Here is a 24,625-nt window from a genome sequence, read left to right as displayed (position 1 = left end):
ATTGTATGGAGCTTTATAAATTAACCAGAAAGTTAAAACTGCTTGGTGAAAATTGTGTTCTTAGTTAGGTCAGTAATCCTCACTAAAGCCATTGGTATTGTTCAGATGTAATCAATGGCAGTGTGTGGCCCACAGTATTCCGCCAATATCAAACAAAAGGTTCTTTTGTTTTGAGAAAAGTGGAATAATATGTTTAGACTGCAGATTGCTGTGTTCTTTAAGATTCTGAACTATATTTTCATAACAGGAGCTGCAGGTGCTCAGCACTTAAGGTGTGTGTTCAGCACCTCTAGAAATCAGGTTCTGGATCTACAAAGCATGCAGTATTGCAAACCTCAAAAGTTAAAATAGTGAATTAAAAAAATTAAACCATGTATTTTTTGTCTGCTTTCTGATTTTTGATCTCTTGCCCACCTGCAGTGTGTGTGTGAAAAAAAGTATTGCAAACTTTCAAAAACTTGTAGTGAGTAAGGCAGTTTTGGCCCCTGCTGCAGGAGTTCTCATGCGAGAACATAACCAAAATCAAGCCCTCATTGTGTCTGTACAATGCATCGCACATGGTAAGAGAATTCCCTACCATGTAGATCTTAATCTAGTCTCAGAACATTGTGGTGAGTTTGACAGCAGAGCTGAAACTGGGACTTGAAAACTCTTCTAATGTGGAGTCTGCTGAACTTCCATTATATGGGAACGACTTTTAATTCCTGCTGACGTAGGAAGGATTTAGACTGGTAGTCTAAAAGTGAAAAGTGCTATAGCTCATTAGCAGTGCCCTAAGGCCTTTGAGAACAAGACTTGTTTTCTGGAAATATAAACTTATTAAATCAAATTCTATCCTTTCTGGATTTCACAAATTCAGGGTCCGCCCCTCTCTGAAGACACAGGCAAAATCTCTCACACGTTACACTACATCTCAAACATTCTGTCTGCCACATCCTGTTCTTACAAATTCCAAGGCCAGAAGGGAGCATTTGATTATCTAGTCTGACCTGAATAACACAGGTCATAGGACTTCTCCAAAATATTTCTCAGAACATATAGTTTAGAAAAACATCCAATCTTGATTTAAAAATGGTCAGTGATGTGAATCTACCGTGCCCCTTGGTAAATTGTTCCAATGGTTAATTACTCTAACTATTTAACATGCATGCATTATTTCTAGTCAGAATTTGTCTAGCTTCAGCTTCCAGCCATTGAATGGTGTGTTATCTTTCCTTGCTAAATTAAAGAGCCCATTATTAAATATTTGTTCCCTATGTAGATACTTATAGACTATAATCACCCTTTAACCTTCTCTTTGTTAAGCTCAAAGAATCCAGTCACTGTGAGGCATGTTTTCTAATCCATTAATCGTTCTTATGGCTCTTCTCTGAACCCTCTCCAATTTATCAACATCCGTCTTAGAAGGACAGCTTCCATTAACTGAAATACCAACACTAAAACTACAGCACTAAGACAACTACTAACACAGAATCCAAATTCCTTTTTAAATATAATATTTTGCAATATAAATTATGCCTACAGTTACTGCAGAGACTTTATACTAAACCACCACATCCCTCCAAACTGCACATTGATATCAGCAGGGTTTGAACTCCTAATTTTCAGATTTGTTGCAGAGACCTGTTCCACTTTAGCCATTGGAGTAACTGGTGAGAGAGAAAGCATGCTGATATGTGGACCAGCCCACAAAGGGGAATGCAACACACTGCCAAAGGGTTGCATAATATTTGTGCAACACAGAGCGCTGGGAATCAGAGTTCTTGAGTTTTTTCTTTCTAGTTCTGGAAGCAGATTGTGTTCTAGGGTTACAGACACCATAGCCAACATCCTTGCTTCGGTCTTTTGTAAGCGCTGAATCCAGGACTTCTGGATGAGTATCTTCTGTTTGAGCTCTGGGGACTGTGGAGAGACATCAGCATAGTTTAGAGAGCCCTGGAGGCTTATGTTACAGGAGCCTCCCTGGGCATTTGAAAAGCTGCCCCTACTTTGAATCTTTTGTGGTAGCTGCAGTGGAGGGGAAGCAAAGCAGCTAACTGGATGTAAAACTAGTTTGAAAGTCTTGATGACAACAGCAGGAGAAGGGAAGCCCTAACCCCGCACAAGCTTGCTCCTCCTTCATGGCCCCTTTGAATAATCTGTGGAGGAGCAGCAGCAGGCCAGGCCCTCTTTGTGCACAGAGGGAGTTGCAGATGGATGAAAGTGGCTAGTAGGCTGTAGGTGTGACACCCTGCACTAGTGGGTATAGAGACACATGGATAACACTGTAAATGTGCTCCATGAAGGGAAAGGTACAGCTCTGTTTGTGAACTACTAAATTATGGTAGCCTGTTTTAAAGATATTTGAGGGAAGCTAGAAATGATGTCAAACCATTGTGGGTTGAGTCAGGAGATGATTCAAAGTCTAATTTTGCCATTATATGATAATTAGTATTATGAAGTATTAGAGGGGTAGACGTGTTAGTCTGGATCTGTAAAAAGTATTATAGTCTCAGTTTTTTTCAGGCTTTTACAACTGAGTTATTAAAGTAACTCCGGATTAAAAATTGGCATAGGATTAGCATTCTGTTTATTAGAGTTTTGATAAAGCATCCAGCCTTTGAGTTCTGGTATGCAGAAATAAGATACTTTCAAGATTAGTTGTACAACTCAAAAAGGCTTTATTTAATAAATAGTATATAATGGACTACTTACCAGATTTAATTTAATAATAATTGGTGATCTGAAAAAATGAAATGACTGAGAAAAAGTTACTTTTACATCATGTTGACTATAGTTGATGGAGCCAGTACTAATGCAAAATTGTTTCCTTTAAGAATTGGCTGCATAATACAAATATTTAAAAGAAAAATTTTCATTTACACAGTGTTCTAAGAGTACCTATAAAGCCAATGTAGCTTGTTTTGAGGTAAAAAATACTGTGTATTTTTAATATTCTGGGGGAATTCTGTGCAACAGCACATGTACAGAATTCATGTCCCGTGCAGATTTTTTTGCTTCCCAGCCACGAGCAGTCATGCGCCTGTCCCCAGCAGTGTGGGCAGCCAGTGGAGAGGTAAATCATTTCAGGGGATAGGGATGCCCTGGCTGGTGGCTCCTACCCTGCGCCTGGCTCAGCTGCTAGTCTCTGCTGAGCTGGGGGAGGACAGGAGTTGCTCTTCCCCTGCAAGGAGCAACCCCATCCCCAGAATCCTTACCCGGCTGCAGGAAGCTCTGCAGCCCCTCCACCCCCCACTTCCTGCCCCATTGCTCCTCAGCTATGGGGGGAGGAGTCACTGGACATGGGAGCAACTCCCTGTATGCCACTTCCTGGTCTGCCCAACTCCCATGTTCTGGATGCCCCCATACCTAAACCCCCCCCCCCGCACCTAAACGGCACTGCTGAGCCTCCCACACCTGAAACCCCACCAAGCCTTAGCCCCTGCATCCGCAGCGCCATACACCCAGACCCCCTAATCCCATCCTCCTACACCTCCTCATTACCCCACCCTGCACCCAGACCACCCCAATGAGTCCCCCCACACTGAGACCCATTGAAACCCAAACAGCTGCCCCTAGACATCCACCCTACCAAGCCCCAATCTCCCAGCATCCGGACCCCTGCTAAACCCTCCCATGTGCTCCCCCCGCCGAGCCCCATCCCCCCCTGTTGAGGGCCAACCACCATCAACTGGACTCCCCCAGAGTCCCATTGATTGCCCCTGCACCAAAACCCTCCAGTGAGCCTGTACATTCAGATTCTCCCTCCCCCTCTGCACCTGGAATGCCCCCCCCCGAGCTGCCTGCACCTAGACCGCCCTGCATAGAACCCTCTCACCCCACACCTGGATCCCCCCACATTAAGCCCTTCCACACTTGGATCCTGCTGGGCTGAGCCTGCATGCCCACACCTGTTGCGCCTGGTGTAGAGAGGCAGGGCCCTGGGATGTTTCTGGGGCAGGCCCGGCCCTTGTGCTGTGTCAGGTCAGGTGCAGCCTCACCAAGTCTGTGTACTGGGTGAAGGAGGGGGGCTGCAGGGTGATCTCCCACTCTGTGCAGCCAGTGGCCTGTGCTCTTCACTGCCATGCTGGAGCCTCCACATTTATTTATTGACAAATAAAATTTGCAGAATTTTAAAATATTGTGCACATAATTTCTTTTTTTTTGGTGCAGAATTCCTTCAGGAATAATTATTTTGTATTAAAGTGTGTATTTAAATATGCTTTAAATAAATACTTGAATGATATAAGGCAGGGGTCAGCAACCTGTCAGAAGTGGTGTGCTGAGTCTTCACTTATTCACTTTAACTTAAGGTTTGGCGTGCCGGTAATACATTTTAAAGTTTTTCGAAGGTTCTCTCTATAAGCCTGTATTATATAACTAAACTATTATTGTATGTAAAGTAAACAAGGTTTTCAAAAATGTTTAAGAAGCTTACTTTAAAATTAAATTAAAATGCGGATATTATGCTGTTGGCCCACTCAGCCCGCTGCCGACCTGCGGTTCCATTCACCTAGTTGGGCAGCGGGCTGAGCGGGGCCTGCGAGACCCCGGCTGATAAGGGGCCAGCAGCCAGGACCTCAGACTGGCAGCGGGCTGAGCGGCGCTGGTGGCTGGGACCCCAGACCAGGGGTGCAGATGCAAATGTGGGGGGTGGGTGCAGGAGCTCCCATTTGGTGCTCAGGGTGGGGGTGGGGATGTGGGGGGTGCAAGAGTCAGGGCATGGGGTGTGGAGGGCTGAGTATGTGGGGGGGTGCAGGAGTCAGAATGGAGTCTGGAGGTGTGTGACGGTGTGCAGGAGTCATGGTGTCGGATGGCTGGGTATGTGTGGGGGGTGCAGGAGTTAGGACTGGGTGTGTGTGAGGGGGTGCAGAAGTCAGGACAGAGGGCTTGGTGTGTGTGAGGGGGTGCAGAAGTCAGGACAGAGGGCTGGGTGTGTGTGAAGGGGTGCAGAAGTCAGGACAAAGGGCCGGGTGTGTGTGAGGGGGTGCAGGGGTCAGGGCAGAGGGCTGGGTGTGTGTGGGGAGGTGCAGGGGTCAGGGCAGAGGGCTGGGGTGCTCGGCTCATCGAGGCGATATGCCCTGATTCCACCCCTTTCCCCAGGGCCCCGTCTGTCCCCACCTCCTCTTTGCCTCCTCCAGGGAGCAGTAAGCACGCTGTGGCTCCCCTCCCCCTCCTCCTCCCCCTCGCAAGGATGATCAGCTGATCAGCACAGGAAGGAGAGGAGGAGGGGCAGGGGAAAGAATCGAGGGAGTAGGAAGCTTGGCTGCTGGCAGGACCAAGCTTCTGCCTCCTGCCCCTGCAGGAGAGAGCAGTGGGTGGAGGGACTAAGTGGGGTCAGGACCGTGGCAGGTAACAGCATGCCATTAAAAATCAGCTTGCGTGCAGTTTTTGGCTCGCGTGCCGCAGGTTGCTGACCCCTGATATAAGGTCTCTGAGAAAGGAGTGAGTCTGTTTAATTTAAGAAACCACATTCTTCCCAGTTGGTGAATACATGTTGTTGAGTGCTTTAAACTACTACTAATGATCATAGTTAATTACTTGCCAGCAGTAAAGTACATATAAATCTTATACAGTTTTTATTGAGCAGCTAAGTAATAGTCATAATACAGTATAATTATTATAATTTTATATGTTTGCAGCTTCTTGATGTTATAACCAATGACTTGTTAGCAGAAGTCCTTATAAGTCACCACAGTACAATCCAGTACTGTGACTTTTGTCCTGGCAATCAGTTGGTAGCAGTTGCTTTATCACATTATTCTGTTGAGGTAAGTGACTGTCCTTAACATAATTTAAATAGTCCTCCTGGGATACTATATGGAGAAAATGGGGTGTCTAAATCCATTAGTTTTGGAGAGCTAGAACTTTTCAATAACTGCACATGTGTGTATGTGTGCAAAATGAACTTAATTACTTTAGTATTCTTAGCACATAATGTAATATCTTAATTTCATTTTTCTATTTTTTAACCCATTTTATTAGTTATAATTTTGAATGGTGAAATATTTTTTTAATATTTTTACGTAAGTCGCAAAATGAACATTTTATTTAACTGTACAAGTTAAAAGAAAAATAAATCAGAAAAACTCAGTCTTCAAGAGATAATATGGTATAAAAGACTCTTGTACGTTATACCGGTACACTACAGGGCTTTTGACCATTCAGCCAAGTGAAAAACATTAAGTAGTGGATGGAATACTTACTTCATCCATTCTAGTCCCAAAACATTTATGAGTGTCATATTTTCTAAAACAGACACATTTAAGTCTACATTTGAGCACTACATATATTAGAGTGATTTAATTATACAACTGAGAAGGTTGATCTTTCAAAGAATAAATATCTATAGTAAATAGTGACAGCAGAAGACAACTCCAGTTACAGTTAGTATATTCAGGGTGAGGACTGAAAGCAAATACTAGTAGAAAAAATTGGTATGTCCTTAGGTACTATTGTATGTGCTTTGTGTTTTGTACTTAGAATGTAGTGGTGATATAGTTGGGCTCTTGCTTTGTTATATTTTTGCTGTAGTTATGGAATACAGAATCTTTTTTAAAAGTAGCTGATTGCAGAGGACATCTGAGTTGGATTCACTGTGTGACATTTTCTCCTGATGGATCTTTATTTCTGACATCGTCGGATGACCAGACAATTAGGGTAAGGTAACTTATTTCCAGTTGTATGGGCATGTTTACATGTTGTTACTTGTTTAGGATACACACTTGTGTATAATATCTGTGCTATATTTTTTGATCTTTAAATTCCTGTGATAAACTGCAGTGCTACCATTAGCAGAGGTGACCCTGTTCTCTTTCTTGTTGTTTCTTTCCCGACTTCCATAATCAGTATTCATACTTCTTATGCAAATGAAATATATAATGCAATAGCTGGTACTTTCATTTTAAAAATTCTTTTCTTTGATTTCAAGTTAGGAACCGGTGAACTTTGTGCATGTGACTTCTCTGAGTAGAAGTATAGGCGAGTCAGTCAGTATGGGAAAAATATCAATATTGCATTTTATCTGTTTGGTTTGTACATCCCTTCCTAGTAATCTAATAACTGAAAACCATTATAAGTATTGAGCAGTAATTCTCAATGATTTAAAATGATTCCATTTATGAGTTTCTTACTTTTTGTATGTACCCTTATGTATTGACTGAAAGTTTTATATCCTGTTCTTTATAGAACCTTTGATACATTATTCCCTTTAACAGATCTGGGAGACAAGTAAGGTGTGCAAGTCCTCTGCTCTTGTGTTAAAACGTGAACTAGATGTCGTGTTCCAGGATGATGGACTGATGGTTTTAGCAATTCTCAATCAGCAACATCTACAAGTAAGTGTATTTCTGTATGGAGTTCAAAATTCATAAATCAATAATATGCCCGAGGGTCTCTCTAATCTACAGAAAAAGCACATTAAGAATTAAAAGTTTTTTTTTTCTTTTTGATTTTAAGCATTTGGATCTGGCATGTAAATGGCTAGTGTTCCGTAATTTACTCTTTAAAGGATTGAATTACTGTACATTAGGTTCAGACAAAGGAGCTATGGCTATTTTAATGAGCAAGACTTGTTAAAGTTTGTGGGCTTTTTCCCTTAACATCAATTTGCATATCTTCCTTTTTAACTGCATTGAGAAGAGTAGAGGACCTTTTCTGATATAAAATAACTGTTCTTTACTAGATGTGTACCTTATATTTTATTAATTTGGGGTACAATATTTCTGTATGGGCTAAAAATACAAATTGTTGTTGATACGCTGGAGAAATTAAGCATACCAAATACTTTAAACACACATGTAGCTGCCTTCACTTTCGTAATAGAAATATTTTTGAATTAGCATGTATCCTTCCATAATTTTGTCAAGTTATATCAGTTATGTGGTGTGACATCCTGTAGAAGTGACGCATCAAGTGGCTAGTGTAGCTAATTTAGAACACTGACATGCTTAACTACAGTAGCTTACAAGAAAACATGCTTGTATTCATTTTTTGTTACAAAATGCTGTCTCTTCAGAATTTGTCAAAATGTTTTTCATATTAAATGTCAACAATTCCTTTCACGTAAGTATGTTGCAGTTTAACTTTTTATTTTTTTAGAAGTCTGATCAGACAATTACTTAAATATACTAAGTTGTCAATTAATGGCCTTCCCTATATAAATTTTTGCATCATCTTTATGTATGTATGTCTGTAATGCAGGTTGTCTTAAAAGATCCTGAATCCATCCTTTACAAAGATGGACCCAAGCCGCAAGGCTTGGATCCAGATTTTTCTCATAGTTTTGGCATGTTTAGACCTCTCTCTCTAATCCTTGAGCTGTAAAATCCTGGAGTATCAAAAAAGTTCTAAAACAAGGATAAATTGAAAGTAGAGCATAAATAGTGGGGTGGGCAGAATTAAATAATTTAGACTTTTCTCGACAGTTTCTTTGGGGACAAGAAGTAGCTGCAGAATGTGTTTACAAGACCCCAGTACATCTGACAACATAGATAGGGTGGAATACTCTGTCACTAACCCTTTCTGAGTGATTTCTTGCTGTGTGGGACACTAACAGCGTCTTAGGTATAATACCCATTATGGACCAAATTCTGCCCATCCATGTGCAACTTGTCTTCTGTGGGAGTTCTGCACGTGGAGGCACTAAGGAAAGTGGATCCTAATACAAACTATCTAAAAATCTTGCTTGCTGGGGATACACCAAGTGTTTGTAGGCCATGGAAGAGACAGAATGAGATAATCCTTGTAGCTGAAAGTTATTTTTTCAGCCTTTAAAACACCTTTTCTACCCAAAGCAAATTGAAAAATTTAAAGCATCAGTAATGACAAGGGGGAACTTTTTTTACTCAGTAGACAATTGTGTGTATGACTTCGCTAGTCCTTCTGCAGATCCCACAAGAATTTATGCTGAAGTGATGCATTTTAAAGCAATGGCACTAACTTTTGTAGCTGTGAAAACTGAACGCCATATTGCGTTCACCAGCAAAGTGATCAACATTTCCTGTGTAGTAATTCAGACTGTCAAATTCTAAAAATTTTCTTCTGGTGAATGACAACTGTCTAATGTCAACATTATCAATATTCTTATCTGAGAGCACTGAATGAAATATTAAGGAATCAGCATCTTCCCCCAATTCTGTTATTTGTTCACCTATAATTAGTCTTCATTAAACCTTTATTTTCAAGTATAATTGTTTGAGTCTTATTGTCTGTGTACATATATGTATGTTTGTCTTCTGGCTTTTTAATGTTTTGGGTTTTTGACTTTCGTTTTAACCATAACAATTCAAATGGAAAGTAGAATTCGGTGTTTCTTGATAAGGGAGTCAAAAACATTTGTATGTGGTGTTATATCCACTGACTTTTTCTTTCAAGTTTTACTTTTTTTTTTTAAAACTAAATGCTGCCTTCAGATCAATTCCATGAATCTCTAAAGAACTGTGAATGAAGTAATTGAGAGACTGATAAAACTCTTCCGTACTTAATCTATCCTCTGAAAAATCTGGCATAACACAAAATGCAGAGACACATGAACTGTCATGTGGCAGTAGACCAGTGGTTCTTTTAGTCTGGTATTCAATTTTAGTGGTTATTTTAAATTCTTCAGGCTCTGTGTACAGGAACTTTTTCTCTTCACATTTCCCACTACTGCAGCTTTACTAGTGGTGGCAGTAGTGTGAGTGCTAATGAAGATAGGTCTCCAGAGTTTTAACCAGTGTTATCTAGACCTGCCTTTGACGAGGAGAGCAACTATTTCAGGTGCTTTGTATCAGGCCATGTTTGTCTGGCAGGAGGTCTGGCAGCCCTTCCTGGGTGAACTTCAAAAAATTGTTCTGGCTGTCCATAATATGTAGTGTGAGGGGATAGCTGAAACTGATTGTTCTGCTGCTTTCCTTTGCATGGGGCATATCTGGGTCATATCCATTCTTCTGATTAAAGGAGGCTGTTACAGCATGCCATCTGTGCAAACCTGGCTGAAGGGGAACCTACCTGACAACTTCCTTTCAGAAGTGTTTGCCCCTGCAGGAGGAAACATGGAATCTTAGGTACCCCATCCTTTTTACTTGTTAGTCTAAGAGCCCATAAAGGGATCTTCCTCTTTGCTGGGACCTTTTACCTACTTTCCCCCCTCTTTTTCTCTCTTCTCTCCTATTTTCTGTCTTTCTCCCACCTCCATCTCCTCACCAAACTGTCTGTCTCTTCCTTTGCTTGGAGAACCTGCATCAAGGCTAATTGAAATGCCTATACTGATGCAATAAGCCCTCTTCCCTTTTCTCCAAAGGCACCAAATGTTTTTTTACTCAGAGCTGCTGTACCCCATCCCCTTTTATGAGACTGTTTTAAGTAGGAGGACATGGAACTTGTGGGACTGGTTGGAGCCTCTCCAGAGAACCCAGCAGAACCAGAATTCTTGGTTCAAAGTCAACAAAGGCATTAAAAGAAAGACATTTGTCATACTTTATACAGCAAAGCATGGCAGAGGAGGAATGCAGTAAATGAGGTGAAAATTCTTATAAGGCAAGCTCACCAACTTCTCCACATCAATTAAGTGGCTTCTCTGTCTTCTGTTTCATTAGTTGGCACCCCTTCCCATTCCATCCATGGATATACTGCATTCAATAGATATAGCTACAGGAAAACTGGCAGATCATCCTCTGCAACCCAGAGATTTCCTATCGCTCATTTCCTAGTACAGGTTACTGCCGGGGCATCCTCCGCCTGTGCCATGGATGCCTTCCAGAAGTGTGCTGCATTTGATACATGACTACAGAAAAGCTGCAAGATTTCAATCCAGCTATGCATGGAGATTTTCTTACTCAGTACATAGTATATATTGCTCCAAGGACACTCTCCATCAGCAATCTCAACAATAAAAGGAATATACTACCCCTTGACTTATTTCTCCTTGCTCCTTCCAACAGAGATGATACAGAGTAAATAAAAATGAGGAGGCTCTCAGAAAATTCCTCAGCTGACCCTGATTTGACTCCTCCTTGAAGGAGTTAGTTACCTGAATCCTGTTTGGAAAAAATCACACCTAGAAACATCCACTTCCTAGTGGATTCAACCAGGGTTGAATGCGACCAGCTGTCTAGAAGATAATACATCCATCTGATCATCGATAAAAGATGATAGGATGCTACCATAGGGCCAGAATTGATGCCACTGTGATTGTAGTAGGTCAGATAATTATTTCCATTGACTCCATCTTCTGAGGGATCAAGTGGACAGAAAGAGGGCCCTGACTTTGTAGATGCTATGAAGCAGAGGTGACACCATGCCTCAATCACCTATGTATTGTTTTCACTTCCATTCTGAAGAAGTTGCAAGGAGTCAGAGCTGTCAGATCTAAGAACCTTGACAGATGCACCTGATCTAAGGGATTGTGAATGGAAACTTTCTTCCATGCTAATGAGTGTTCCATTCATAGGATTTTTTTAAAGTCAGTAGGCCTCAAGGAAAAGCCTACCGTCATATCAGATCACCACATTCCACTAGGAGTTTCCTCAGGTTTGCAGACACATCCTTCCATTATAAATACAAGGTGTCCAAGTTTATCCTTGTAATAATGCCTAGAACATTCACCAAGGAATACCCTTGTGTCCATTTCTGGATAGCATGTTTGCAAGATATGTTGATTGCTAGAGGACACACATAGCAATAGAGCTCTCACTGGGATCCTTTTTTGGGGTTATATCCCCAAACAAATAACCTGACCTTTGTATTACAGGTCACAGGGAAGCAATGCTAATATTTCACTAGTCTTTTTTTATGATGGTCCAGGACAATGGCCCTAAAGGGAGTTGTAAACGTAACAGAAGAAGACCTGATCAGATACATGTCATAGCCAGGAGAGTGCAGTTTGTTTCAGTGGAGTCCCTTGAAGCTGGTTAAGCCTCTCATCAGGGCTGGGGCAGAAGGTTGGGATGGGGGGTGGTGAGGGCTACAGGGTGGGGCCAGGAATGAGGGGTTCAGGGTGCAGGAGGGGGTTCAGGACTGGGGCAGAGGGTTGGGATGCGGGAGGGGGGGTGAGGGCTCTGGCTGGGGATGTGGGCTCTGGGGTGCCGGGGATGAGGAATATGGGGTGCAGCCCCCAGCCCTCTCCCTACTGTCAGCAGCTAGCTCCAGAGAAGGGGCCTCTCTCTCCGCTCCGGCAACAGGGAGTGCCAGGGGAGAGGCCCACACCAGCCCTGCAAGCCCCAACTTGCTCTCCTTCCCAGTTCCCACCTACCCCCTGCCTCTCTCCTCTCCAGGTCCCTGCTGCGTTGCCCTTTAGAGCTACTGCATGGCTATTTATAGCCTGCTGAATAGCCACGCAGCTTAGAGGGAACTTAGCGAGCTGCACTTAGGGTTGATGGGAACTGCCACTGGCTCATGGGCCTTGTAATGAAGAACACTACCTTATAGGTAGACTCAGAATGCTCAATCTATTTAGTTTAACAAAGAGGAGATTAAGGGATGACTTGATTACAGTCTATGAGGTGCCTGCTGGAGTGATGGAGCAAGAAATATTTGATAATGGGCTCTTCAGTCTAGCAGAGAAAAGTATAACATGATCCAATGGCTAGAAGTTGAAGCTGGACCAATTCAGACTGGAAATGAGGTGTACATTTTTAATGTTGAGGGTAATTAATCATTGGAACAATTAATCAAGGGTCATGATTAATTCTCACTGGCAATTTTTTAAATCAAGATTGGATCTTGGTTTCTTTCTTTTTTTTTCTTTGAGACCTGCTCTAATTCAAAAGGAATTATTCTGGGGAAATTGTGTGGCCTGTATTATGCAGGAGGTCGGAGTAAATGATCACAGTGGTCCCCTTTGGCCTTGGAATCTATGTATCTGTGACTTGTAAGGCCAGTTCAATGTCAAGCAGTAATTCAAAGAGTAGAATTGAACTCTCAACTTGTTACGCTTTGTCTCTCAATAGCGTTTACCCTGCAGCATTACTTTTTTTTGTTTGGGAGGGGAAAAAAACACTTTTTTATAAAAGAATAGGGAAAATTAAAAGCTTGACATGAAGAGTCGGCACTTCTGAAATTTGGTCAAATAGTGTCAGAGAACGTGGGCTAAGAATGCTTGGGGTGAACAATAAGCATCGCTGCAGGTGTATTAATTTTTTTAGTTATATGAACTCTTGAATTTCACATCCTGTCTACCAGAATTGATATCACATATAATTAGTGACTATTTGCATCACTAGAACTTAAAATAACAGCTTTTCGTAGCCTTTAAGTCATTGTTTGAATTGGATTAAAACTACAGAGATTAAATCTTATTTTCAAAGTAACTTCAGAAGTCATAGGTACAGATTTATCTGTACTATACATTTGCTCTATATCTATTTCCCACCTTACAATAACACCTTAGAGTAATATAACATCTTCATTAGGGACTTTGCCGTGACGGTGCTCAGCGCTTTGCAAATCCAGCAAGCTTCAAGGGGAGGGGAGCATACTCTGTACCTCAGAGGGTTTAGTCCTTGTTCAACTAGATTAGAAAAGCAGCATAACTTTTTGTTTTTAAAGCAAGAATAAAGCATCACAAAATGTATTTGGTTCTTTTGCAAAGCATTTTGTCTAGTTATAATATTTTGTAGTATATGTTGTAAAATTAGTAGAAGATATAATAGAGCTCCCATTGCAGCTCTCTGCTACTAAATCTTTACAGTAAAGTAGGAAGAGACTGTGTGCATATTGATGAAGTGTTGGTAAGTGAGGTTCTATTGTATACTTGACATAAACTGTTAGGTTGCATTATTTTATATTTTAGGAAATATCAAATATTTACCTACTATTGGGCAAATTTGTTACAACTATTTGGACATTTATAGGAAAAGGCCTTTTTTCCAACATCCTTTTCTGTCTTTGGACATTTGAGCATCTATGTATTAGAGGATCTGAGTGCATAACCATATTCCTCATGGAGAAAAAAGTTGGTAAGATACTTGAACATTTTCCCAATCTTGCTTATCTGTTTGGTTCTGTCTACCTGTTTACTCAGTACTGTCTCTTTTTCCATGTGTTTGTTTTGTCATCTTACTATTTGCAGTGTTTTACTTAGAATGTGTCTTCTGCTGTCCATATGCTTTTATCCCCTTGTCGTTAAGGAATACTCGAAAGGAGTGTAAATAAAATAATTTAAAAAATTTACAAAACCTCCTCCCCCAGCAAGAAGATTTTTTTTTAAAAAAGCATTCTTATTTTACCTATACAATTGCAATTTTTTTATGAAGTGGTGTTAGACTCCAGAGATTTTCTGGTTCAGTGATTGACTTTGAAACTGTTTTAGTCTCAAATTCGGATATCATTGATACCTGGTTTCCACTTCTTCTTTTTTTATAAGAAGGGATACAGAGCTATGCAATAGTTATAGTAATTCAGTATTCTCTAATTCTAGAAATACACAGTTGGATTTTTTGAAACTTTGAAGTGGTATTGGGTGACTTAGAGGGTTTGATTATCAAGTATAGAATATTTTTCCTCTAGGTCACAAGTTGAATTGTGTCCAAGGTTAGGAGTGACCAAGTCCTTTCCGTCTAATGGCTGGCATATGAATGTGTTGGTTCTTAGACTACTTCCCAGTGAACAGGTAGCTACTTGCCATTTAAAAAAAAAAAGAGTTGACTTCTGATTTTCAGAAATAGATGGACTTCAGTGTCTACTTGCACACCAAGGAAAACTTTCCACTTTGCCTCTGATAGTGAATTTTTTAAGCCCTTCTAACATTTCTGTGAACAATATGAACAAATTACCTATGTTCATTATCTAAAGGAGGTTAACCAATGAGAATCAGAAACCTGCCTATGGATCTAGGAAGGGGCTGATATAGAAACATACACAAATGCTGCTGGTTTTGGCCTGTGACCATCTATAGAATAACCTTCCTAGTGAAAGGTTTCAGTCTCCAGCCCATGTTAAAATCAATACTTTCATTATAAGACTCAAACCATGCTATTTTTCCTCATTGCACGTGTGTAGTTACTTTTGCATATCCATGGGAGAATAGATCCCTAACATCTTGTTTGTAAACTACTGTAAGCAAAGCTTTTTTTTCTTTTTCTTTCAGAGACAGTTTAAAACAATAGTCACCAACCGGTTGAGCATGATCGATTGGTCAATCCTAGAGTATCTCCCAGTTAATCATGATCTCTGGCAGCACAGTGGGGCTGCCGCTAATACAGCCTCTCTGCTTGCCCCAGCCCCATGTTGCTCCTGGAAGCGGCCAGCACGGCCCCGGGGATGTAAGGGTCTGCTCTGCTAGTGCCTGTAAGCACCACCTCCGCAGCTCCTGTTGGCTGGGAATGGGTAGTTGTGGCCAATGGGAGCTGCAGGGGTGGTGCTTTCAGAGAGGGGCAGTGTGTGAAGCCACATGCCACATACCTCTCCACACACCGGGCTGAAGGGGTGCGTTGGCTGCTTCCGGGAGTGGCATGGGGCCAGGGTAGGCAGGGAGCCCAACTTAGCGGCAGCCGCACTGCGCCACCGACCGGTAGCCACTGGAGGTAAGTGCTGCCTGCTGGGAGGCTGCACCCCAACCCCATCCCAGAGCCAGCACTCCGAACCCTCTCCTGCACCCCAAGCCCCAGCCCTGCTCCCCCTCCCGGAGCCAGCACCCCATATCTCTTAAATTCAAAAAGTGATCTTGGGTGTAAAAAGGTTGGAGACCACAGGTTTAAAAGAAGCTTTCACTTATTTGTAAATCATTGCATTCCAAAGATCTTTCCAGGAAGATTACATGAAAATGATAGCTGAACTGATGTGAACAGAGGTGACATGTAGTTAAGACCTACTGTACCCAGTTGCTAGGTGTGTAAAATCCTGACTGTACTGATGTACTTGAAAAATGTTTTGCAGGACCTGTAAAATCCTGTCAGGTTAAATTTGTTTTGTCCAAAGAACAAGTGCCTAGAGCTAGTTATACAGCTTTTATAACTTCTTTCTGAGTTAGGCTATAGTACATTCAGATGTGCTATTCTATCTTCAAGTAGGTATGCTAATACAGTGGTGGTCTGATGTTGGGTCCCACCAAAGATGTAGGTTTGTCATGTGTTTTAAAGTAAAGATGCTGTACAAAGTTGCTATAATTTAATAACCCACATTTTTGGTTGCAGCTAATTGATGGAAATACAGGCCATACTGACTATCTGACTGAAGCCCAGGAATCTCTTATTTGCTGCTGTTGCCTAAGTGAAGATCTTCAATATGCAGCATTTGGAGAGGAGAATGGAACAGTAAAGGTACTGTACCCTGATTTTTAGGCAGTATTGAGTAAATCCACTGGTTAGTGTTTCTAATGATTTTTGACTAGCTTTCTTTAACACAAAAGTAACATTCTTGTTTAAATTCTAGAAAGAGAGAGGGTAAATAATTCAGATACTGCTTATACTCTTGAAGATTAAAAGAGATGGTATTGTAAACCTGTTTTATGGGACATCAACGGTGAGAATGGCTTTAGGGAAGGAAAACTGAGAGGTAATCCGTGAGGAGTTTCCTCAGAATTCTGTCATCAGGGTTTTCTCCCCTTCTAGCAAAAGAAGCAAGATATTGGATCACAGACCCCAATATCTGCATGGATCTAAGGATCTACTGAAGGGCCTATGCCTCTGTGCTGCCTGCATGGTCCCCTTTAGCTGTCCTCTGCTCCCTCTCAGAATAGCTACAGTGGATTCTAGAATGTGCAGAGAGAATACTGCTTGGAACTTAATAGAGCCTCATGTCCTGAGTAGATTCCTGGTGCAACTGGAGGTACTAGGAAAAGGGAGAACAATATGTTCCCCGCCTGCCATGCATGTTTGGAGACTAAAACATTTATTATCCAGTTTATAAATATCAGAACTGTCTTGGCATTTATCCCCCATACTTTTGTCTCCTCACGTAAAAGGAGGGAGGGATCGCTCAGTGGTTTGAGCATTGGCCTGCTAAACCTTGAGGGGGCCATGTAGGGATCCGGGGCAAAAACCAGTACTTGGTGCTGCTAGTGAAGGCAGGGGGCTGCACTCAATGACTTTCAGGGTCCCTTCCAGTTCTATGAGATAGATATATCTCCATATATGAGTCAGTAGAGTGTTAACAGTAGTAGTGCCTTACACTTGTTGGCCACTTGACTCATTTCACATCTCTCATTACAGAGACAAGACAAATTTTGAAAAATTGCACTTGCCTGTTCATAAACATAAATTTAGAGGCCAATTTGCTGTGTTGCAATCATGTTAACATAAAACATGAAACATATAACATATCGATAAATTGTATAGTCAGTAGTTTGACCACACTTTGGTTTATTATGAAGTATATTTAAAAGACCAAATAAACTATGTGAGTTAGGTTTATTGATACAAGCCAATAATAATATAGTACAGAAAAAGATTCTGTAAGATACCAGTCTCTGGCAAGCCATTTTGTGCAGCATTATTACATTTACCTTAGTCAGAAGATATGCTTCCAAAGCTAAACCACCTAAAGCCATCTTTTCATATCCAACCTTTTTACACATGCAAGTGCAAAGTCATTTGAAACTGCATTTAACCAATTAGCTTTCTACTTTGTTTTTCTGGTACTATGGTGTACCCCTCATCTCTTTGTTATGAATACATATATTCCAGATACCAAAAGGTGTGAAGGCACTTCCTAGGTCTGTACTAGGGTAGAACAATTATATGTCTTATCTTTTCCCTTTGGGACATTTCAGTACTGGTCTGCAAGAGTAACTTTCTTCCTTTTGCTATGTGTAGCAGGGTGTTCACCGGCTCCTGCCCTGAGGGGTTTAAAGCAGCCCTGGAGGAGGGCTGTGGAAGGGCAAGATGCCTGGGCTGATTGGGAGGAAGCAGGCTCAGCTGGGGCCATGCCCCAATCAGGGCCCAGCTGGCCCTATAAAGGCTTGAGCCAGGAGCTCAAGCAGACAGTCTCGCTCTGCGTTCAGAGAGAGAAGGGCCTGGCTGCAGGGAGCTTAACCAGGAATCTGGAGTGGAGCAGGGCTAGGGAAAGGCCAAGGGAGTTGGGGAGCTCTGGCCTAGGAAAGCCCCAGGCTGCAGGCCTGGTAAGGCCTATTAGGTACTGGGTTGCAGGGGGCAGCCTATGGGTAGCCAGAGGCAGCAGGTCCAATGCCTTTGCCTGTGATGAGTGGCTTATACTGCAGTCTGCCCCAGTGAACGGGGGCTAGATGGAGTCTGGGCAGTAGCCAAGACTGAGGTGAGTGGGGATAGTGGGAGGGGGTTCCCCTCGGAGGGGGAGACCCAGAACTGTGGGGGTATTGCCAGGGGGGCAGCACCCAGTTAAAGGGGCACTGGGGTCCTGGGAGGGACACGAGGGCCAACCTGTGGCAGATCACCGGTCTGCACAGGGCACTCCGGACTGGACATTGAACTTATTCCCTGAGAGACCAGCGGGAGGCGTCACGGGTGAGTCCCGTGCCTTTACACTCTGGTAAAGCACTCATGTGTCCTGGTCTTGACAGCTTCCCTATCTGCTTAGACTAGGGGGTTATGGAATACTTAACATAAATGAGCAGGGTTAAGGCTATATAACTGCTATGATATTACTTTTATGTGCTTAATACGTACTGATATTTATATTATGCGAATAATACATATTGGTAATGTGATTCACATATGCTATCGCAGACTATATTAGTCAACAAACACAAGCACATATAAAACTTCACGCATAGGTTGGTACATACATGTCTGACACCCAAAGAAAACTGAAGGACTTACAGCCAATTTTTAACAATGTAGATTATCTGCTCACTTTTTCCAAGGGTCAGGCTAACATATAGATTTTTTTCTTACCCACTGGTTTAGATTTGAGACCTCACTTTTGTGTAGTACTGTATAGTATTCCATTATTTTTATTTCAGATGTTTCGCTTTCATGTCTTTCTCTGTTTATTATATGTATGGATATATTTTAATTCTTTATAAATGATTTCTCTGATTTTCATTATAAAGGTTTTGAAATTGTCAAATAGAGTTTTCAAATCTAGGACTGGACATGAGAAATCTGTACAACATTGCCAGTTTACATCTGATGGACGAACCCTTATTTCAAGCTCTGATGATTCAACTATACAGGTGTGGAAAATGTTTTTAAACTTACATTGGAGCATTCAAAGCTACTAAAGAAAAAGTAGGTTTACACCAGACATAGTGCAGACTCAATAAACTCCATGCATTTTCCATATTGACCATTGTTAGTCTCAGGGTCCATTTGGATGGAGGACCATCACAGTTGAGCAATGTGGACTGGCAAGGAGATGTCTGTTACCAAGATCAGTCTTCTCGTTTACCTCTCCGAAGCCCGCCATTGAAACTTGCTTGCTGTCTTGCTAATGGCATCATTCACAACTTCTCTACACTTGTGTTCATAGAATCACAGATACAATATCATTTGTCTGATTTGTGGGTTAGGAACTAACCAAGTTCAATAACTCTGATGGTTTATAATTTGAAGTTATAAAATCTGAAGTACTTATTTTGTTACAAATAAATCTCCACTGACATTCAAATTTGGGTCTGTGATATCAATGGATATGTAGAGAGTAAAGAATTTTCAGACTTTGCTTAGTTCAGGACTGGTAGGTGTTTCATTTTTAAAAAAATGTAGAGAATGGGGGCAGCAAATTGCTTCTTTTAAGTAAGTAATTGTGCATGCTTATGTTGTTGGACAGAAACACAAAGAACCAAGTCAGAAAAAGGAGCACTTCATTGATAGCCTAGAAAGAACCAAAATGTTTAGTGAAATCTAAAGTAGCATGGTGACCTTTGTATGTTTTAGAACTTTTCTATTTTGTGTTCACACAATGATGAATTACGCTGTTTTAGTAAAATTTAGCTGAAATAAGTTCATAGTTGCAAAGAAATATTGATTTTCAAAATACAGTTCAACCATTTAGTAATTTAAGAATTTTGGGACCTGATCCAGTGTATACTGAAGTCAATTAAAAGACTCACTGACCAGTGTACTTTGGATCAGGCTCTTGATTGTGCCTTTATGGTAGCTAATTTAAATATGCAGAGATGCACATTTGCACATGGGAGGCTAGGATTGAGCTTGAAGTCTGATTCTTTTTCTTTTCTTTTTTTTGTGTTTTTCTTTTTTGCACCCATATAAGAATTACTGAGTAAAGGAAAATTTATTAATTCCTTTATTTAACTTGTCTGACGAGTTGTTTTTTTGTTCTAGGATTCCCTCTAGTGGCTAATTTAGCACTTAAATTTTCTGGGTTTTCAACCACATACTTTTCTTGGCTATTGACTAACCTTTTTTCTTCGGTGCAGAAAGCTATAGGTTTAAAAAAAATCTTGAGCTATTTAATAATTTCTGTAAATAAAGTAACATCCTTTGAATGTTTAATGCACAGTTGCTGAAATTAAAAAGAAAAAACTACACACACTTTTAAAACAAAAAATGACATTTGATCAAAAATGTATTTAATAAATGAGTAAAATTGCTTTACTGTAAAATAAATGAATTAAAGTGTGAAAAGTTATTGGTTGAAATAATCAAAGTTTTTAGGCCCTACATTTGAGCTTGCAGGGGAAGTTTTCAAACTCACTAATAACGGCAGCTAGTTATTGAAAATCACATTATACAAATTTTATTGGGGAGCCTTTTTCCCTGTTCTCAAGAGTTACTTCACTTACATAAACTTTCTATCAGCTGCCCATCATAATACGCTTTTGTGACTGGCTCACATTAGTGCTTATCCAAGATGTGTTACAACAAAGCCAGGTACCTTCAATAGTTTACATGGACTGGAAGACAATGGATATTTTCTGCTGAAAAAAACAAGTTAATCATGGTTAAATTATATTTGCAATGTGGAGGAAGAACCCATTGTTTGTTTTAAAAGCTTACAAATTCTATGTTTATAAGCAGGTGTGGAATTGGCAATCAGAAGAATATATATTCTTAAAAGGTCACAAGGAAGCAGTGAAGAATTTTAGGCTTTTGGAAAATTCAAGACTTCTTTCCTGGTCTTTTGATGGAACAGTTAAGGTAAATATAAAATATCTTTGTATTGACAAATTACAGAAGGTGCATTGTGTCTTTAATTGGTAGCAAAAAAACCATAAAACTGTGTATTTAATTGTTAAAGAATGAAACTTACGCCTAGTCTATGCTGAGGTTTTTACCTAGAGGTGGAAACTGTGTGATATAGCCGCACCAGTTGATCAAAAATTGCAAAGTAGTCTGTACATTTTAAATTTTAATAATATTTCATAGGTGTGGAATATTTGTACTGGAATTATAGAAGAAGATTTTGTTTGCCATGAAGATGCTGTTCTTTCTTGTGCTGTTTCACCTGATGCCACCAAGTTTTCATCTACCTCTGCTGACAAAACTGCCAAGGTCAGTAAACATAATATTGACAAAAACTGCACAATGAGGTAAGTATATCATGGAATTTGTGCTAAAGACCAACTTCATTAGGTAGCCAACAACCACTCCAAATACCTCTAAGTATTTCAAAATATCATTATTTTTATATATATATATAATATATATATAAAAAAATGTGTGTGTGTGTATCAGGTGACTATCTGTTAGTTTGTCTGTGTGCTTGCTTGCGAGGTTATACTGTGATCTGTTTTGAGAGTCTGTGTTCTGAGCCAAGTGTCTGGCTAGGCTAGGCTGAGAGTTTACTAATGAGCCTGCTGTCCTTTGATTTCCCCAACCCCGTAAAGTGCCTTGACAAGGGGACAGAGCTAACTCAGGGAAAATATATTCTTCTTCTAAGTGCTTGCTCACATCAGTTCCATTCTAGGTGTATATAGTTGTCAGACACTTTTGCGTTAGCGGTATCTGTAGCACCGGCTGTGGCACCCCCTTGAGTGCCACGCTCGTGTGTCAGTACATTGGGCGCTGCCCATCGTATGCCCTCTCAGTTCCTTCTTACCTTCCATGCTGGTTGGTTGTCACATCTCTTTCCCTTGCATTGCAAGTGGTCAGAGTTGTTGGTTTTTTTTTTTCCCCCCTACTCCTTGAACCTTGTGTTCCAGCTGTAAATAGTTTGTTTATTTACTTTATTTAGTTATCAAGTGAATAGCTGTTAAGTACTATAGTTAGTCAGTTAGAGTCCCAGCGGGGCATGCTCCAGTCTCCGAGTTTTAAGCCCTGCTCTGACTTCTACAGATGAAAGTAAAACTATTTCCCCATGTTTATTTGCCCCTCGCCCCCCACTACTGTTCCTCACAACTTCTTGTCAGCTGCTGCAAATGGACCATTTTGATTACCATTACAAAAAGTTTTTTTTTCTCCTGGTAATAGCTCATCTTAAGTGATCACTCTCGTTAGAGTGTGTATGTTAACACCCATTGTTTCCTGTTCTCTGTGTATATATCTATCTTCCTACTGTATTTTCCACTGCATGCATCCGATGAAGTGAGCTGTAGCCCACGAAAGCTTATGCTCAGATAAATTTGTTCGTCTCTAAGGTGCCACAAGTACTCCTGTTCCAGACCTATTTCTGTTAGTGACCTTCATGGTAGCTGTCTGAAGTGCTTGGGGGAATCCCACATTAAAGAGAAGTGTCGCATCTGTAAGAACTTTCATCCCAGGACACAGAAAGAATGCAACATTCGCTTGAGGGCCCTCCTCGTGGAGGCAGCTCTTTGCCCAGCCTCGGAGCGAGCCTGGCCGAACACAACTTCCTGGTATGGATCCCCTTCATCGGTGCCCGAGAAGAAGACTAAGAAGAGGGACTGAGCAAGTTGGGGCATTGGGCAAAGGACCCTGCTTGGGTTGCCCACCCACACCAAAGCTGCAAGGGGGCACATCCCCAAAGGGACCTACTACTCCCCTAAGGGATCTGCCACCAATTCCAGGGAGTGGTAGAGGATCCAGGCTGATGGCCTAGTCAATGCTCTCTCAGCTCCCAGTGCCCAGAAAGCAACGGATTCTCCTGCTGCAGCTGGCACCATGTGCAGGGATGGACCCAGTGAAGACTCCCTATAAAGGGTAAGCCAACCAGGAAGGCCTCCCAGAAAGCAAATGAGTGCCATCGGTCTCTGGAGCTGAGGCAGAGCCCTTTGTCACCACATCCTTGGTGTCAACGTCAGCCCAGGTCACTGATTCGCTGCTGCTGTTCCCTGACACCACGCTCTCGGCACCGATTTTTTTTTGTGCTGACCATCACCATCTCTGGCACCTTGGGATGCTCCCTCTACTTCCAGCACTGGTGTGATCATTCGAGGCACTGGTCACCCATGGTGACGGTTAGCCGACAGATGTTCATGGCCCCACCCTGGTCACCGACAGAGGATTTCTCTAGCACAGGCAAGGAATTCAGCCCCTCGCCAAGACAGCACCATCGCGACTAGGCTCTGAAGAGTGCATCCACCACAGCAGTGCCGACCTGGCAGCAGGGCCAGTGGCCAGTGCAATGGCCTTACTGGAATGCCTGGGGCATGCTGGTTATGCCAATTCCCCCGTCTCACCAGTCCTCAGTTGCTGCATCGAACAAATCCCAATCAGCACTGGCGGCACCAGGCTTGGTGCAAGAAGCACTGGCATGCACTGTGGTGGAGGAACAGGTGCCCACCCTGAGACCCCCTGTCCCTGTGGGGGATGATACCCCGGCCCTCACCCGATGGTTCAGTGGGCATCGTCCTCTCCAAAACCAGACAGCTTAGGGACCACCAAGCCCTGCTCCCATGGGTGGCCACCAACTTAGGCCTCAAGACGGAAGATATGGTGGAGCAATTGGACAATGTGCTCTCCACATCCACCCCCACACGTGTTCCACTCCCAGTGTGCGAAGGGGTCCTGAATGTTGCCAAAGCCCTCTAGCAAACCTAGTCCTCCATCCTGCCCATTTTCAAGAGGGCCGAGGAAAAAGTGTGTTGTCCCCACTAAGGGAGTTGAATACTTATATACCCACCCACCCCCAGGGTCATTGTTTGTGTCGGTGGCCAACAAAAAGGACAAGCAGGAGCCTGCCAGTTCCACCCCCAAGAATAAGGAGGAGAGACTGGACCTTTTTGAAAGAAAAATTTATTTCATGGCCAGTCTTCAGTTCCAGGTAGTGAACCACCAGGCTTTTTTACGGCATTATCATTTTAACCAGTGGGACTCGCTCCACAAGTTTAAGGACTCCATACCCAAGTTGATGGCCCAAGTGTTCGGGGCTCTTGTGGAGGAAGGTAGCACAGCAGCTCGGTGCTTCAGCCAGATGGCATAGGATGAGTTCAATTTAGTGGCCAGGGTGGTCACCTTGGTGGTGGTCATGTGGCACAGCTCATCGCTTCAGACCTCTGGCCTGTCCCAGGAGATGCAGTCCTCCATACAAGAGCTTCCTTTTGATGGAGTCAGGCTGTTCTCCAATCAGACGGACACGAGGCTGCACGCTCTGAGGGACACTTGGGCCACCCTCCGCTCCCAGGGGATGCATATGCCTCAGTCTGCGAGGAAGCCATTCCAACTACCCTCACTGCCAAGGCCTTAGCAGCCTCAGCACTGGTCTACAGGGAGAAGAGACAATGGGTTCAGTCGCCGCTGCCCTTCCTCCTCCCACTCACCTGCACAACCTTGCCAGGTGAAACACAATGGAGCCAGAAGCAGGCGTTTTGAGGGTGTGCTCGAGAGTGATGCCCCAGTCACCTCCCCTGGTTCTGCCCCATCTTTTCCTCAACCATCTCCATCCCTAT

General features: G+C 42.2%; 1 protein-coding gene across 8 annotated transcripts in view; it reads left to right on the top strand.

Annotated features, from left to right (window-relative positions):
- Positions 1 to 24,625, top strand: part of APAF1 (apoptotic peptidase activating factor 1) — an 80,737-nt gene that overhangs the window by 47,204 nt on the left and 8,908 nt on the right. For 5 of the 8 annotated variants that reach the window (XM_030548484.1, XM_030548481.1, XM_030548483.1 and 2 more), the window contains 7 exons: positions 5,622 to 5,750; positions 6,514 to 6,639; positions 7,197 to 7,316; positions 16,092 to 16,217; positions 18,926 to 19,048; positions 20,856 to 20,975; positions 21,204 to 21,329. In XM_030548484.1, coding sequence (XP_030404344.1) covers positions 5,622 to 5,750; positions 6,514 to 6,639; positions 7,197 to 7,316; positions 16,092 to 16,217; positions 18,926 to 19,048; positions 20,856 to 20,975; positions 21,204 to 21,329 — 870 coding nt within the window. Of the gene's footprint in view, positions 1 to 5,621; positions 5,751 to 6,513; positions 6,640 to 7,196; positions 7,317 to 13,750; positions 13,917 to 16,091; positions 16,218 to 18,925; positions 19,049 to 20,855; positions 20,976 to 21,203; positions 21,330 to 24,625 lie in introns of those variants that run through there. The other 3 variants (XM_030548488.1, XM_030548487.1, XR_003998472.1) reach the window with 3 other exon arrangements.

Source organism: Gopherus evgoodei, chromosome 1, assembly GCF_007399415.2.
Source record: "Gopherus evgoodei ecotype Sinaloan lineage chromosome 1, rGopEvg1_v1.p, whole genome shotgun sequence".
Classification (NCBI taxonomy): Eukaryota; Metazoa; Chordata; order Testudines; family Testudinidae; genus Gopherus; species Gopherus evgoodei.
The sequence above is the reverse complement of the archived record's forward strand: the minus strand, read 5'-3'. Positions and strand labels throughout refer to the sequence as shown.